The sequence below is a fragment of the Rattus norvegicus genome, chromosome 15 (assembly GCF_021556685.1).
Source record: "Rattus norvegicus strain SHRSP/BbbUtx chromosome 15, alternate assembly SHRSP_T2T, whole genome shotgun sequence".
NCBI classification, from domain to species: domain Eukaryota; kingdom Metazoa; phylum Chordata; class Mammalia; order Rodentia; family Muridae; genus Rattus; species Rattus norvegicus.
The window spans coordinates 21,256,168-21,270,985 of record NC_141548.1 but is presented as its reverse complement, the minus strand read 5'-3'; the positions used below and the strand labels follow the sequence as shown (position 1 = coordinate 21,270,985).

Sequence of the window (14,818 nt, the reverse complement as noted above, 5' to 3'; positions counted from 1 at the left end):
AGGTTTCTGTGTAGGTCCCAGGAATTGAACTGATTACGTCAGGCTTGGCCACATAAGAACCTTTACCCATTGAGCTATCTTCCTGGCTCATGAAAAGCCTTTTACAGGCTAGTGTGGTCCCGTGGCTCTGCATGTGTGAGCTTGCATGTGTGCAGGCCAGAGGACAACCTTGGGGTTTACTCTACAGGTGCTGTCCACCATTTTTATAAAACGGGAGTTTTCATTGACTTGGAATAGGACAGCTCAGCTGGGCTGGCTGGCTAGGGAGGACATGGAGTCTCTGTCTCCCCAGCAAAGGTGTGTGCCACCAAACCAGGTTCATTTTTGATGGTATTTTAATTGGTTTCTTTTGTTTGGACTGAAGTTTATCATCTGAGTTTCTGACTCCATGGCTTCCCATGTGAGCAGGAGAGGACATGAAATGTCTGACTGATGTGTCTACTGCATATGACTGTCCTTGAGTCTAGTATAAAAGTGAACCAGAATGTTGCTTTTTGGCTTAGTCTTGCTTGGTCACACTCAAGGTTTAAGAGGAACTTCTTGAAGGTTTAGCTACACAACAAGGGTTGTATAATTCTATAAGTCCCTGATTCTTACATCTGAGATTACTAAGAATTTACCTCCTTTCACTTTTCCTGTTTTAGGCACAGTCTGAATTATGTACCTGAAATGTGGAATAAATTACTAATACTAAAATTGTTAAGTGTTTTTAAGTTAATTAGGGCACAGGCAAAGCTATTGGAAAAGACTGGATTGGCTGCAAATATTGAGACTTTTCCCTTGCCTGTGATAGCCCAAAATTAGGCAGCCAATCCACAGAGGGCAGAATTTCTTTGGCTATTCGGGGCCACAGGTCCCTCTGTCTGCTGAGCCATTCTCTAGGGTTTAGGGTTGACACTATTTTACTGTACTGTAGAGAAGTGTCATGAGGCGACTGCTCCTAGCTTGCCAGCGGCAGGGCACCCTAGGATGGTTCGCTCACTCTCACCACACTGAGATACAGAGGAGGAAAATGTCCTCAAGCAAAGGATCCTGGTGCTATGTCTGCCAAGGGAGCTGCAAACCTGAGGACATGGACTTCATGGTCATTTTCTCATGAGAAAGTAACTTTCTTTATAGCTTAATTAGACAGCAGCACCTCGAACATGTCTAAGAGTGGATGGCTGACATGTTTCTCAGTCTGCAAGGAGGTTTGGGTCACTAAGATTCAAGATATGCTATGGCTAGGGAAACAGCTTCTGGAGAGAGCTAGAAACAGTGGGAAACTTTTATCCTGCTTTGTCTTTAAAAGAAGTTGAAACTGAATAAACTGTGCATTGGCTGACTGTGCTGTGTACCCTGTGTCCAGGTTAATACCTCCCTAACATGGGACCTCAATGTACCAGACTGTAGCAGTGAATTAATTAAACAGCTTTAGTGCAGTCATGGCACCTGCCCAAGAGTTCTCTGATTTTGAGAATGAAACACACACATACAGGCACACACACAATCAATGTCTGGACATTTCTAATCCTCCTGACAGCTACCATACACCTCCCTTCTACCCAGCATCCCAGGATTAACACCTTTTATATCTATGTTTTATCTTTGCTGCCTGTTACCTTCTGGGAAACACCCCATTCCCCCAATAGGGTCCTATTCCCTTCCACCTACATTGTAGGCTGCTTTCTCTCCTGTAGCTCTTACTCTGACCCTTCTAAGTCTGGATCATGGTGATTCCCTTCATCCTCCACTCCCTCCCAATCCCTTGCCCTGTCCTTCTGTCTTTCTGTCCAAACATTGGCAATGGCAACTCGGAGCCCTCAGGGACCCTCAGGTCTGGAAGTACAGCTTTTTGGGAGTCAAAATAAGACAATTATGAACACCGGATATTGATACTTTACACATACATTCTTTTTTTTTAAAGGAAAATTTGTTTGTATTGTTTATTTACATTTTGTATTTTTATACACAGTGTTAGGGGTCAGCATTTATTTTATCGGAGCTGGGGACCGAACCCAGGGCCTTGCGCTCGCTAGGCAAGCGCTCTACCGCTGAGCTAAATCCCCAACCCCACATACATTCTTGATATTGAATAAATCAACTATCTTTAAGAATATGGGAATTTGATCCTCAGTACTACGGAGGGTAAACATCATGAAGAAAATGGCAGACATTTTGCCTATGGACTCTGTTCATATGTTTCTGAACAAAACTTAGTCACATGCAAACTCTTGGTTTGAGAGGCACCTAGGAAATATAATTCATAGTTGCCAACTCTGTGCTTTATTGAAGATGTAGGAAATGGGAAGGGAAGCTAGAAAATAACAGTACAAACTCTCTCAAAATTCTCTGAGGCCTGTGGGTTTGTACTTCTAGGGTCCCTGGAGGCCTGCTCAAACCAGAGACCCAGGAGGCCCACCCAAAACAGAGACAGTACTACCTGACTCCCAGGAGACCAGCTGTTTCCCAGCTCACAGAGCTCTATATTCCTCCAATGAGGCTGGATCCAGTCAGAGACACTCATGACAGTTAACATCAGAGATAACCAGTTGGGGAGAGGCAAACCATAAACAACAGAACCCAATGCAAAATCTGCTGCTCACTCAGAGGACCTATAGGGCTCTTAGCAATCATCTATAACAGGATATCTCGTGCCCTCTTCTGGCCACTGAGAGAACTGCATGCAGAGAGACCACAGACAAAAGTCAGCCAAAGAACAATTCACCAATATAAATAAAAATGAATACATTTCTCTTTCAGAAAGGCATACAAATGTATGATCAAGGCAAACAGCACCGATAATGGGGACAGTCTGGCCCACGTCCCTTGACCCTTACACTAAACTGATCATACAGTTACACAGGTCGAACAATTAACATTCAGATTACAGTGAATATGTATCCCATTTGTCCTCATTGATCTGGATCACCTCATGCAGGATGATTTTACAAGACCCATTCATTGTCCTGAAAATTACATGCTTTCCCTTGTCCTTTTGTAGTTATTGATCAGCACTCCTGTCTGGAAATGCACCATGCTTTCTTTATGCACTCATCTCGTAAGGGACCACTTGGATATTTCCAAATTCTGAATATTATAAGAGAGCTTCACTGAACATGGTGGAGAAAGGGTGTCTATACTAGGATGAGTCTACATTAGGATATATGCCTTGGTGTTGTATCTTGAGGTTTACCCATTACCACCTTCCTGAAGAAACAGCATACTGGTTTCCAAAGTAGCTACAGAAATTTGCATTGCCACCAGGAGAATCTCAATGTTCCCCTTGCTCCATAAGCCAGTAGGAGTGAATTCTCTTATGTGTTACTATACTAAGTTATGAAAGGTATGAAAAAATATCTCAGAATAATTTTGATTGGCATTTCTGTAGTGTCCAAGGATAATAAATATTTAATATGAGTTTCTAAGTCATTTAAGTTTCTTCAACTGTATTATGCTTATGTATGTAGCCCATTTGAATTACGTTTTTTTAAATATAGTGTTTTAGTTTTTCAAATCTGTTTCAAATATGAGCCCATTAGTGAATGTGCACAGTGAAATAATGTTTAACAATTTCTGTAAATGGCCATTTAAAAAAAATCATTAATGACAAATTAGAAAATGCTCTCTCAATGAACTCACAGAATTGGCAGACAAGTTGTAAATAATAGAATTCATTACAAAAGTCCAGGACAGGGACTGGAGACATGGCTCATCTGTTTGAGAATTTGAATCCCAGAGGACCTAAGGGGCAATTAACAATTCTCTGTCACATCACATCCCAGTGAAATCCACTGCCCTCTGCTGGCCGCTGGCAGAATTGCATGAAAACGAATATGGGGAGGTGGGAGGGAGATGACAGGCATGTGGGGTAGCACCCACATAGAGGTAGGCATTCTGGGGAGAGAATAGGGATTGTATGGGATGAAACTGGAAAGGGACAGAATATTTGAAATATAGATAAAAATATCCACTACAAATTGCAAAAAAAGAAATAATTCAAAACTGTAAGACCTCTGCCCAAAAGAAGCTATGATATATATCAAAATGAACTCAGCAAAACATCATTATCAATAAAAGAAACAAACCAACAACAAAAATAGTAAAAATGTTCATTCCTCTACAATTGGTGGAATTCATTAAATGTTCAGTCATAGTTGATGCTATATTTCAAGGAATCCACAGGCATCAAACTCTGTGTGCCCTGAACATTTTATATTCCCTTACTGAATGTTTGTATTTCCTCTAATGTATTAGAGAAATACTTCTGTGTTTCTCCTTTGTTTGTCATTATGAAGGAAGCTAAATTTGTGAGCACAAGGATAAAGCAAGGATATTTTTCATCATGAAGGGGGGTTCCACAGAGTATGACACACTGTCTACATCAAGAGCACAGTTTCCTGTGCAGCTCTGGCTGGCTGTGAACTGATGATGAAGCCTACGCTGCAGGAAACTTGCAGAAAACCACTGTTGCCTTACACTTGGGCTGTTACAGGAGGAAGAACCACACACGACTAAGGACGGTCTTGTGAGTGAAGGGTTAAAGGTCACATTTTTATTTATAGACAAACATTAATTTATTCAAGAACATTTTAAATTGGGGAGTCAATGAGTTCAATGTATGTAGCCTAAGGAATATTGATTAATTAATATTAACTAAATACACTAAAGTTAACAAATGAATAACAAAACTTCAAACTTAAACAAATAAAACCAAATGCATAAAACCAAACTTCAAACTAAAAACCAAATATAACAAGTAAATTAGTCAGCATTCAATTCCTGCTGATTTTTCAACATATAACTCCAGCCTGTTGCTGGCCTTGGAAACACAGCAGAACGGCAGGTAAGATGGTAAAATCTCTTCAAGAGGAATGTAGACGCCTCATTCAGGGTGGTTGGTTGTTGATGGACAAGTCGTCAAAGGGTTAAACGTGAGGCGTGTTCCATGCCACATCTCAAGGTCTTTCAAATGCAGCCCAAGATTGGAACGGTTACAAGGACTGAGATGTGGGAGGAGTTGTCAATCTTTGCTCCCTCACTGCTCCTGGTGGACAGGTCTGTCTCTGAGAGCTGTAGTCCTGGTCTGGGCCATGGGCAAGCGTCTGCTGGAGTGTTCAGACCTAGGGGTGGAAAAGACCTGGTGAGGACCTGCCATGTCACTTCTCCCATACACAGCGCACAATTCAGCAGGATAATCCAGGATGATCTTTCATCTGAGGTCATTTTCTCATGCCCAAGACAGAAGGCTAAGAGATCCCACAGGCCTGCATATTTTCCCAGCTTTTAAAACTGCTAAAAATTGAACAGTAACAGCAGATAATTCCAAACGTCTATACATATTATATTTTAAAATCATTTAGCAATGTCTCAACGTCAGATGAGGAGAGATGTGACCAACCTAGAAAACAATAGGAAGGCCTTGGAGGCCTGTCCATCACTGAAATGAAGACTATCATTATTCCTCCAGTGCAGGAATATGCCTGGGGTCCAGTTAAAACCTCAATATCTGCAAAGACCCAGAGAAACAACATCTCAAGAAGTACATGCACACTGAAGTGATATTATATTTGGCAAGAATATCTGCATGGAAATCTTGCCAAGGGTAGGCATTGAACTCTAAAGGAAATACTCATGCAGAAAATAAACCACTCCTTTGTTTATGGGTATCGTAAAACTATTTGTGGGGAGACTTAAAGTCACTGGGCTCAGGTAATACAAGAGAGCTCAGACTGGAGGGATCAGTACACAATAGCCAGAGTCTCTATGGATCTCATACACTTCATGGATGAAATTTCTTTTAAAATCGACAGGAATAATATTCTGAGCTGCTCCTAGCTGACAGATGCTGAGAACTATGGAGAAAGTCACACACCCAATAAGACAGTTTATAAGCACAGGGAATCTACTTGGGTCCTCTCATCCTATGCTTTCAATCATCTCAGTGACACCGAAATGATGCTGCATCTTCTCAGACAAGGCCTTTTGCTCAGTGACCAGTTTGTTCTGATTCAGGACGTCCTGCAGACTTTCCTCCATTCTCTCCTCATCCTGGTCATTAGAAGATTATATTGTCCATGGAGACATGCATGTATACAGACACAGACAGACAGACACCAAGACATACACACTTTTGAACTCACCCAAATATATTTGTTCACACAGACAAGCAGAGTATTTTGAAGAATGTGGTTAGTTTCCCAGTTAATGATAATAGAAGGGATCACCCGGTCTACTATTGTGCATAAGAAAAAAAAAACCTGGAATGGGGTAAGTACACAGTGAGCATAGGCTAAAGACAGCTCAGCCAATAAAGTGTATTCCCCTGAAAATCAGAAATTAGAAATGTGACATCTAGTCCTGGTAGCCAAGCCTGCTTAGCAAGGTCACAAGGCCGAGCACAAGAGGCTGATTCAGGCAACAGAGCACTGGGTGGGGGCAGGTGAGCCTCTTCAGTCCTCTGCTCACTGTTTCCCAGTGCATGCAAAGTGAGCTGCATTTTTCAATATGAGGTCCATTTAGGATACAGTACCTGACAGGGGAGCCAAAATACCAGCACAAACAGCTAGGAAATCTCCATAACCACAATCCAAGGTAAAACTTGTAATGGGATGCTATCAGATATATTTCGAGTGAGATAAGGCTGACTGATTCAAAGTCAAATGCTGGCAGGTATAATCAAACTCAGCCACAGTCCTTGGAAGGGCTGGACAACATTGTACCTTTTCACTTTCTGACTGGTGGACTTCTGGATAATTTTGCTTCATGGCTGCTCTGAGGTGAACCACTACCACACTAATGTGCCACAGTTTCTCTGCTGACACCTACTTCTTGTTCTGGAATCGCTGTGTCAAAGGTTGAACTTGCACAAAAGTTGTGCATGGCTTCTCACAGGGCTACCCATTTGACACCTCCAGCAATGTCTGAGGGTCATCACTTTCTAAACCCTCCTTATAGGTGATTTTCACTCAGTCAAATGATTTTGAATAACAATAGTTAAGAGCGCCACAACCCAACACAGGGTGAGTGCTGTGGACTATTCTGAGCCTAAGTTTCTGTCTGAGGCAAAATGTGATTACACCTCAGCATAACTCCTGGACATCTTCTGCTTGCAGATTCAACTCTAAGCAAATTAATCTTTAAATTAACAAATTCCAGACCAAACTCCAAGCCAAGGTATATTCAACCAAGTTTAGGCGATTCTGGACAGAACGTGGTGGCAGGTAACGATTAACATAACCAGGATGTTGAGAAGACACAACAAGCACGTGACCTTCCAGTGTTACTGTACACCGAGAGCAAAGGAGGCAGAAGAGCCCTGAGTCAGCAGTTTCCACACTCAGGTACATGGATTTCACACAGCAGCCTCTCCTCACATCCCTGTACCCCATTCCTGAGATCTCTCCAAGTATTGTCAATGTTGATGAATAGTTTTCCCACTGTAATAATTTCAATAGTAATCAAAACCCCATTAAGAACAGTTTAAACCTAATTGGAAACATTGTGTTTCCTCTTCTTCTCTCTTTTACATTTCTATATGTGTACATATAGACTAATACAATATATATAAATATGTGTCTGTGTTCAGAAACTTGTTGTGTTCACACACACACACACATATGCACAAACACACATATACACACACTTCTATATGTAAGCACCCATACCTCAAACACTTAAAACAAGCAACTCCCAATGTAACATATGTACCATAGCCATAACCATGTTCACACATCTGTGCCCAATGACACAAACACACACACACACATACACACACACACAGAGTCAGAGAGAAATGGAGAGGGGGAGGGAGGGAAGGAGGGAGGGAGAGAGAGAGAGAGAGAGAGAGAGAGAGAGAGAGAGAGAGAGAGAACAGAAATCACAAGTGAGAAGCAGAAAAGAATGAGGAGGCCATCCTTCTGGAAGCACAGTTGTTGAATACAGATTAGGCAAAGGAAATGTGTCAAGTGAGAGCGTAGACACTGCTGTCCATCCCTTATAGAGTAAACCTGTGTAGGGAATGCACTTCTTGGGCACACTAGGTTGAGAGAGTTGGAGAAAAATTTCCCTCTAACCCTCACATATCTCACACGAACCCTCACCCTGAGAGAAGCCTTTCTTACATCCCTGTTCATCCAGTCAGCTCCAGGACAGAAGCCACAGGAAAGAACACTAAAACACTGACATAGAACAGGACTGACACACTGCTTCTCAAGCTCTGTCACTGTAAACCATGATTTGGACAGGCAGAAGGGACCATTTTCAATGTACGGGGAAAAGGAGAGAAAGTCCACAAGCCCCATCAAACTGACAATGAGAGCCATTCTTTTGGCAATTGAACGGAACTCTAATCAGTTCTGTGCACTACACAGACGGCTACCACATGGCATCCCTCTAGCATAATGGCATGTAAGTGTGCAATGTGTGATCAACAGATCCCCCTTAAGGAAATGCATTTTCTAGTTGAGCAGGAGGACTTGGTTGTCAATCCTCCAGTTTCTTGCATGAAGCTAGGATCACAGAAAGTTTTGTAAATGGGCAAAGAAATGAACAACTGGATGAGACCTAGGAGAGTGTCTGGATAAGTTAGAGAAAGATTAAATTGGTTTGACTTGGTTTCTGCTTAGATATCAGGAAAACCTGCCCTTGATGTTTCATTCATCCTACCTGAGGCTGCTTGTTACATGGATTTTCATACTGGCTTCCCCACAGAACCTTGTTGTTTCCTTAATGGATTCTTCCAGTGCAATCTGATCCCTTAGAAGCCCTTTGTACTCATTCCATGCTCTCTGGGCATTGTTCTTCAGCTCAAAACACTCAGTTAGGAGGGGGCAGAAGCTGCGGCTGAGACACAAAGAAAAAATGGTGAATCCCAGCCAGTCTCCAACTTCCTCCCACTTCTCCAAGTCCATTCCTCCTTCTAGGATCCTGATCTGAAGAGAGCCCCAGATTATAGTCCACGTCCACAGTAGCCATGGAGCATAACCTAGAGACAGGTCAAATGGAGAAAAGAGCAACATTCCAGAAGACTCAGGGCACTTCTCAAAAACCTGACACCATTGATTCAAGTTTTTCCCAGAAGAGGACTTAATCATTATGTGTGCTTATATGTCCTTTTTATTAGAATGTCCCTTGGAGGCCAATATTTCTGTGTCCTGTATGTCTTAGAGCCTTCCTTAGAGACAGGCTTCCTGGTCTGCTTCAAACACTATAAAGCCTGATCCTCACTTTATTTCAAAGATAAGAATGGGCTGACATATGCTTGCCTAGTGCTGGGGTCACAACCTTGTAAGTTACTCACCAGTACCAGTCATTTTCCAGTGTAAGGTTTTTACATTTGACCAAAGCGGTATTGATCTGCTCGCTCATTTTCTTCATGTCAGTCATCACTTCCTCGTGCTGCATCATGAGCATCTCGGACTCAAACTTGTTCCTGTGGCAGGGCGTGGTCCAAGGATCAAATAACATTATGAATGAAGGATACAAGAATTATATGAATTTAGACTGAATCCTGAACTACCCCAGCCTAGGACATGCCACACCCTTGCTCCTTGGTACTGGGTCCATTTGGTATTTATTAAATTTATTATTATGGCCGCGGGGACAGCAGTGCCAGGAAACAAAAGCAGGGAGCTGATTTGATTGAGCTCCCTGACAGGGTTTGAAGGAATAGACTAGCTTGCCAAGAACATTCGAGGGTCCTGTGCCACCATCCAGGCTCCAACTTAAACCCATGAAGCCTATTCTCCTGTTCTTAGGTAACAATTCTCAATCATAGAATCTATTGCTACATGAAAACCCAAAGGAACATGGACAGTATTTACAGGGAAAAGAATTTATAACACACACCAGGAGATTCCCATGTGTGTCCACCTGACCAGATGTGAAATGTTGTACTGTTCAAAGTGAGGCTCTCAGCCACATCATTATCATGCCATGGAAATTGACACAGGATAATTCTCAGGCCAAATCAGAACACAGAATACCCAGATCTTAAGTTATACACACAAATGCACTCACACATGCATACACACACACAAACTCACACAAAACTCTCTCTCTCTCTCTCTCTCTAACTCTCTCTCTCTCATACAATTAGAATGCCAAATAAATACAAGAATGTGGCATTATCTCAAAATACAATCAATAAAATCAGAGAAAAGCAATGATCCCCTGTTGACAGTGCAGTCACACACTGTGAGGCAGCAAGAGGGATTAGGTCCCTCCAGCTCTTCACAGGACCTATTGAACCCAAAGCACCTCCACGTCAATTACAACAATGATTGGTCATATCAGAGCACCTAGAAATTCCCACAACCCAACATCTGTCCAGGCTACTTAAACCACACACTGAGAGCTCACACACTACTACCCTCATTCCCAGTATGTAATTGAGGCCACAGGCTATGATTTACGTTTGTAGGAATTAAAATAGCCTGTGCCACCATCTCATTCCCATCTGATCTTCACATTCTGATGCAATCAGGAAAGTGATTTTGACCATGAGCCCACCCTGGAGTTGTAGCCTACTGTGATGTGAGGAAATGTGGATTTAACAGAACTTGCACTGTGACTACCTGTCATTTAAATTCTTTCCTGGGTAATCCGCCAGGATTCTCCTGAGTTCATCTCTCTCCTTTTGCATCTTGTGGAGGGCAATTTTGAGGTTCTCCAAACGCTTCATTCTCTCCTCCTCAACAGGTGTCGTGGAGGGTTGGGATGATGCCTTCTGATCAGACTCTGTAGGTAGATAAACACCAGTAAACAGGCATATATGTGGACATAGTGTCAAGAAAAACTATGCTTAGTCTAAAACAGAATCTGAGGATGAACATTTCTACAGATAGAGTGAATCCCTGATGGAGCAAGAAAGCTATCTTTAAGCTGCACTCAGCTCAGTCCCTGTTCCCCACCATCGTAGCCATATGGTGACATATGCCGTCATAGATATAGACCACACCTCCTACAGCCATTCTTCTGCACTGAAATTCTAAAGCTGGCCTAAAGAAGAAGAATTCGAGGACCTTCTAAGCTAATGTATGATGTGAGGCAGGTAAGTCCTTGAGTCCAAACTGTTTAACATCTTGAATCCCTAGTCACGTGTGTTCAAGTACAAAGTAACTGAGACCATGATATATGACCAGGAGAGTATCCCTCTTGGCATCAATTACCCACGTAGTCTACAGGACACAGCTGAGAATGAAGTGCTTCAACAGCCTATCCTGAGAGAGACACTTTGTTATTCTTACAGACACTCATCCTGGTATTCTTTGACACTGCCCATGACACTAAAGAGATCCAAGGAAAGCCCCTTGACATATAACAGTTCTTGGTTCTCTGTCAAACTAATGATCAGAAATTGTTGTGTCTGGGTCCTCCATTTAGGAAAACTGAGGCTCAAAATCATACATCCTACTCCTGGAAGGACCAGCTCAAGCCAACCTCCTCCAGGAAGCTCCCCTTGCCCTGCCCAGTACTCACTTGACCTCCTCAAGGACCTTTCCATTCGTCTTGTTCTCCAACGTGATAGAAGGCTGGCCTCCCTCTGCCTTGGTCTGGTCTCTGCATGGATATGATTGTCCCTCCAAAAGAGACTGAGGATCCTGGAGAACATGCCTCCTCGGGAACCCATTAGGAAATGAACGGAAATCGCTCAGGCAGTTGGTGTCACCACAACACTGGTGACATCACAGAAGATTCTAGTGTCTCCTGGATACAAGAGAATTTCCAGGGAAGACACTACCGGTGATGTTACTGGGAAATGCCATAGCTTACTTGCTAACTACCTCCACCCAGACTGACCAGGTTCTTCAGTGACTTTCCCAGAGACTCACTTTTGAGCAAGGGAACATCCATTCGCACACTCTCCTTCCAGAGCTTCAGAGTTCTCACTGCTTCATTACAACTCAGTTGCTGAGGAGAGGGAGAGTTGTATCAGGCCTTGAAACGGATAGAACATATTTGTTAATAGCCAAAGATCTAAAGACCTTGGATGATGAATATTCTTCTTCCTGAAATGTATAAACCCAGGGTCCAGGGTCCATGTGTGTGACATATAATCCAATTCCCACAGTTTACACTGTTCCCTAGAGGCCAATATTTCTTTTCCTATACATTTAAATGTATGCAAGTTGGAGTACATTGTTTCATGGAGTGTGCCATGGGAGGGGGCATGGTTTCAATATATTCACCCATGTTTTTTCCTGAAATCTCTGTCTTACATTCCCATTTTGTGCAATGGAACCTCACTTTTCCTGGCAACATAGGTGCTCACATCTAGGGCAAACATCAAATTGTAAACTTTCTCTCCATTCTTAAAAGTTAAAATCCCCAAAAGTCAGGGATCTGAGACCCAAGCGAGAGCCATGGAGGGGCAGAATGCAGAGGTGCTGCTGGCCAAGGAAGAGCAGGAGGAAGCAGAGAAGCTGTAGCACATCATGCTGCACAGGAGCTAGAACTGGAGTTTGACCTGGGCAACCTGCTGGCTTCACTCAGAGGACCTACAGGGTGCTTAACCATCATTTATAACTTGGTTTCTGGTGCCCTCATCTGGCCACAGAGGGAACTGCATTCAGAGGAACCACAGACAAAAGTCATCCAAAGAACAATTCACCAAAATAAGTAAAAACGAATACATTTTTCTTTCAAAAAGACATACAAATGTATGGGCAAGTCAAACAAACCCAAGGAAACACAAGAAATGAAATATTTCACAACAACCCAAGAGTGCAAGAAACAGCATAAAAACAATCTCTTAAACCTATAATAATTCTATACGTATTTCTTGAAATAGCAGTTGCAGTAAGCAACCAGGCTGCAATGCTCTTATAAGTTCCATAGCCTCATCAACCCTTCGTAACAATCTCCACCTATTTGATTCTTCCTTAATTACAAATATGTGTGAGTTAGAATCCTGCATCTCTCTGTGATCGAACTGTAAACTGTAGCCAATGTAACACTGGCAATCATTAACCACACTCTTTAAGTTTCCCTTATAACACCTGAGCACAGCCATAACTTTGGAAAGCAAAACTCACCCTCCACCAAACTATCTATCCTCCAAAATCCAGTGTCTCCAAAACAACAAGTCCATTCCTCATGCTATAAAGTATGACGGCCAAGCCTTGCATATGAACGAACGATGCTGCAGGCTCTAATACCCCAACAAAGAGACATTGCCCTAAATTATTTTATAAGTCCGGTTTCCATGATAAGAGTTATATTCAAATAGTATCCCAATCTAGACCTGTTCCCCTGGGTTGGCTCATGCCACGTGTTGTCTAGAATGACTCCAGTTTTAAGCCAACTTTCTGTTACCAATGTTACAAATTTTTAACCATACCCAATAACTTAAAAGCCAGTAACCTATAGCCAAGACATGTAGAGCATATTATACATTTAAAACCAAACAGAAAAAAATGAAGTGATTACACATATCTTTAGTATTTAGATCAAACACCATTCTTACTTTTTGTAGCTGTCATTTTTAAAAGAAGCACCTTATTACCTGTTGAATCCAGTAATCACAATCTAAGATTTTTCTAAGAGAAACAGACATCAGCTCCATTACCATGGAAGCTTTGAAGCTGCTGGCACCTTGAAGACCAGCTAGTGTAGACATTTAGCCAGCCCCCTGGGGAGCTTCCCCAGTGGACAGACCTATGCTCCTAGCTACATTCCTCCATTGAGGCCGGATTCAGTCACAGACACGCATGACAGTTAACACCAGAGATAACCAGTTATCTAGGATGCAGGGCTCCAAAGGTCAATTGAAACTGTTTTTATTTATTTGTTTCTTTCTTGAAAGGACTTAAAACTAAATCAAGGGGGGAATCAACCAGCATTTAAAGTTTTCACCATTTTTTCTCTTAAACATGAAACACAGAACATTCAAGCAACGAGAAGCAAAAACCCAGACATAAATTGACATCCGTGGACAGCTTGGTGCACCAAGGACAGACAATAGACATAGAGGGAAGGAGCTAGATGGTGTCCCACCAAAAGGTCCCAGATATCGTACTTAAAGGACCCAGAACCAGATATAAGCACTTCTCCAATAGGAGCCAGCAAGCAGCCAGGACGTCTGCCGCCCTCCTTCTGTCCCCAGGAGAGCTCCAAAAAAGCTTAAGCTCATTTTCCTTCTTTCACCAAAGCATCTGTGGAGAGTCCAGAAGGACTGTTTTTCTCTTAAACCCATTTTCTCTCTTGTCTAGGGTATAACCGGTCTCTAGTCAGGGTCCAAAGACTAAAAGAATGTATGAGCATTGACATCACTTCTTTAGGTTTTAGCATAACTCTAAAAGAACACATACACAAAAAACATCTTATCATCATTACCTTGTCGCTTTTTACAAGGTTTACTCACCACTAGCCCAAATCTTTATTTTTCGTTGCACGTGATTTCAATTCTGGTGGTCCTTCTGGATCTTGATTACTGGAGGCCTTTTGTGGCCCATTTTCCCCACTATATCCCTCCTTTTTCACCGGCCGGATTCCTGGCATGATCTCATTGAGTTGTCCTCTCCAATCCCAGTGGAACCTCCATTTGGGACTCCTGCATCATTACCACACTAGAACCGGTCGTGGGGCTGCGAGAAAGCCGTCCAGGCTTTACTGAGATTTCCTTATATACAAGAGGCAAAAGCAGTGGAAAAGTACTAGACACGTCTCAAAGTAGCAGTTGGAAGACCCCAACCAGGAACCAGGAAATAACATCCTGGAAAGTCCCCACCCCAAAACAGGGGCAAGAGCAGCTGCCAAGGTCATCAACAACCTCTGGCCACAGCAGGCTGAAAGGCTCAGCCAGGGGGAAGGGAAACACCCCAAGGTAGGGCCCAAC

The 14,818-nt window shown here is 42.6% G+C and overlaps 1 protein-coding gene across 6 annotated transcripts; it reads right to left on the bottom strand.

The window, feature by feature from the left end:
- Nucleotides 1–1,872: 1,872 nt before the first annotated feature.
- On the bottom strand, nucleotides 1,873–14,753 carry LOC120096939 (disks large homolog 5-like). 6 transcript variants are annotated; one of them, XM_087586803.1, is made up of 7 exons: nucleotides 14,345–14,753; nucleotides 11,814–11,919; nucleotides 11,461–11,688; nucleotides 10,557–10,719; nucleotides 9,281–9,412; nucleotides 8,647–8,823; nucleotides 1,873–5,102 (listed from the first exon to the last, which is right to left on the bottom strand). In XM_087586803.1, exons 3-7 carry the CDS (start codon nucleotides 11,609–11,611, stop codon nucleotides 5,018–5,020), a joined length of 708 nt encoding a protein of 235 aa, XP_087442929.1. In that variant the 5' UTR covers nucleotides 11,612–11,688; nucleotides 11,814–11,919; nucleotides 14,345–14,753; the 3' UTR covers nucleotides 1,873–5,017. The 6 variants fall into 6 exon arrangements, with proteins under 6 accessions (XP_087442929.1, XP_087442930.1, XP_087442925.1 ...); XM_087586804.1 differs by having other exon boundaries at nucleotides 11,814–11,892; nucleotides 14,345–14,675; XM_087586799.1 differs by having other exon boundaries at nucleotides 11,461–11,598; nucleotides 14,345–14,657.
- Between the last annotated feature and the right edge of the window lie 65 nt (nucleotides 14,754–14,818).

Coding starts and splice junctions, on each gene's coding strand:
- LOC120096939 (XM_087586799.1), bottom strand. CDS start 11,835: ATGGATGTTCCCTTGCTCAAAA. Junction 11,599..11,813: donor GGATGTTCCCTTGCTCAAAA/GTGAGTCTCTGG, acceptor TGGGTTCCCGAG/GAGGCATGTTCTCCAGGATC. Junction 9,413..10,556: donor GGAAAGAATTTAAATGACAG/GTAGTCACAGTG, acceptor GCCCTGCCACAG/GAACAAGTTTGAGTCCGAGA.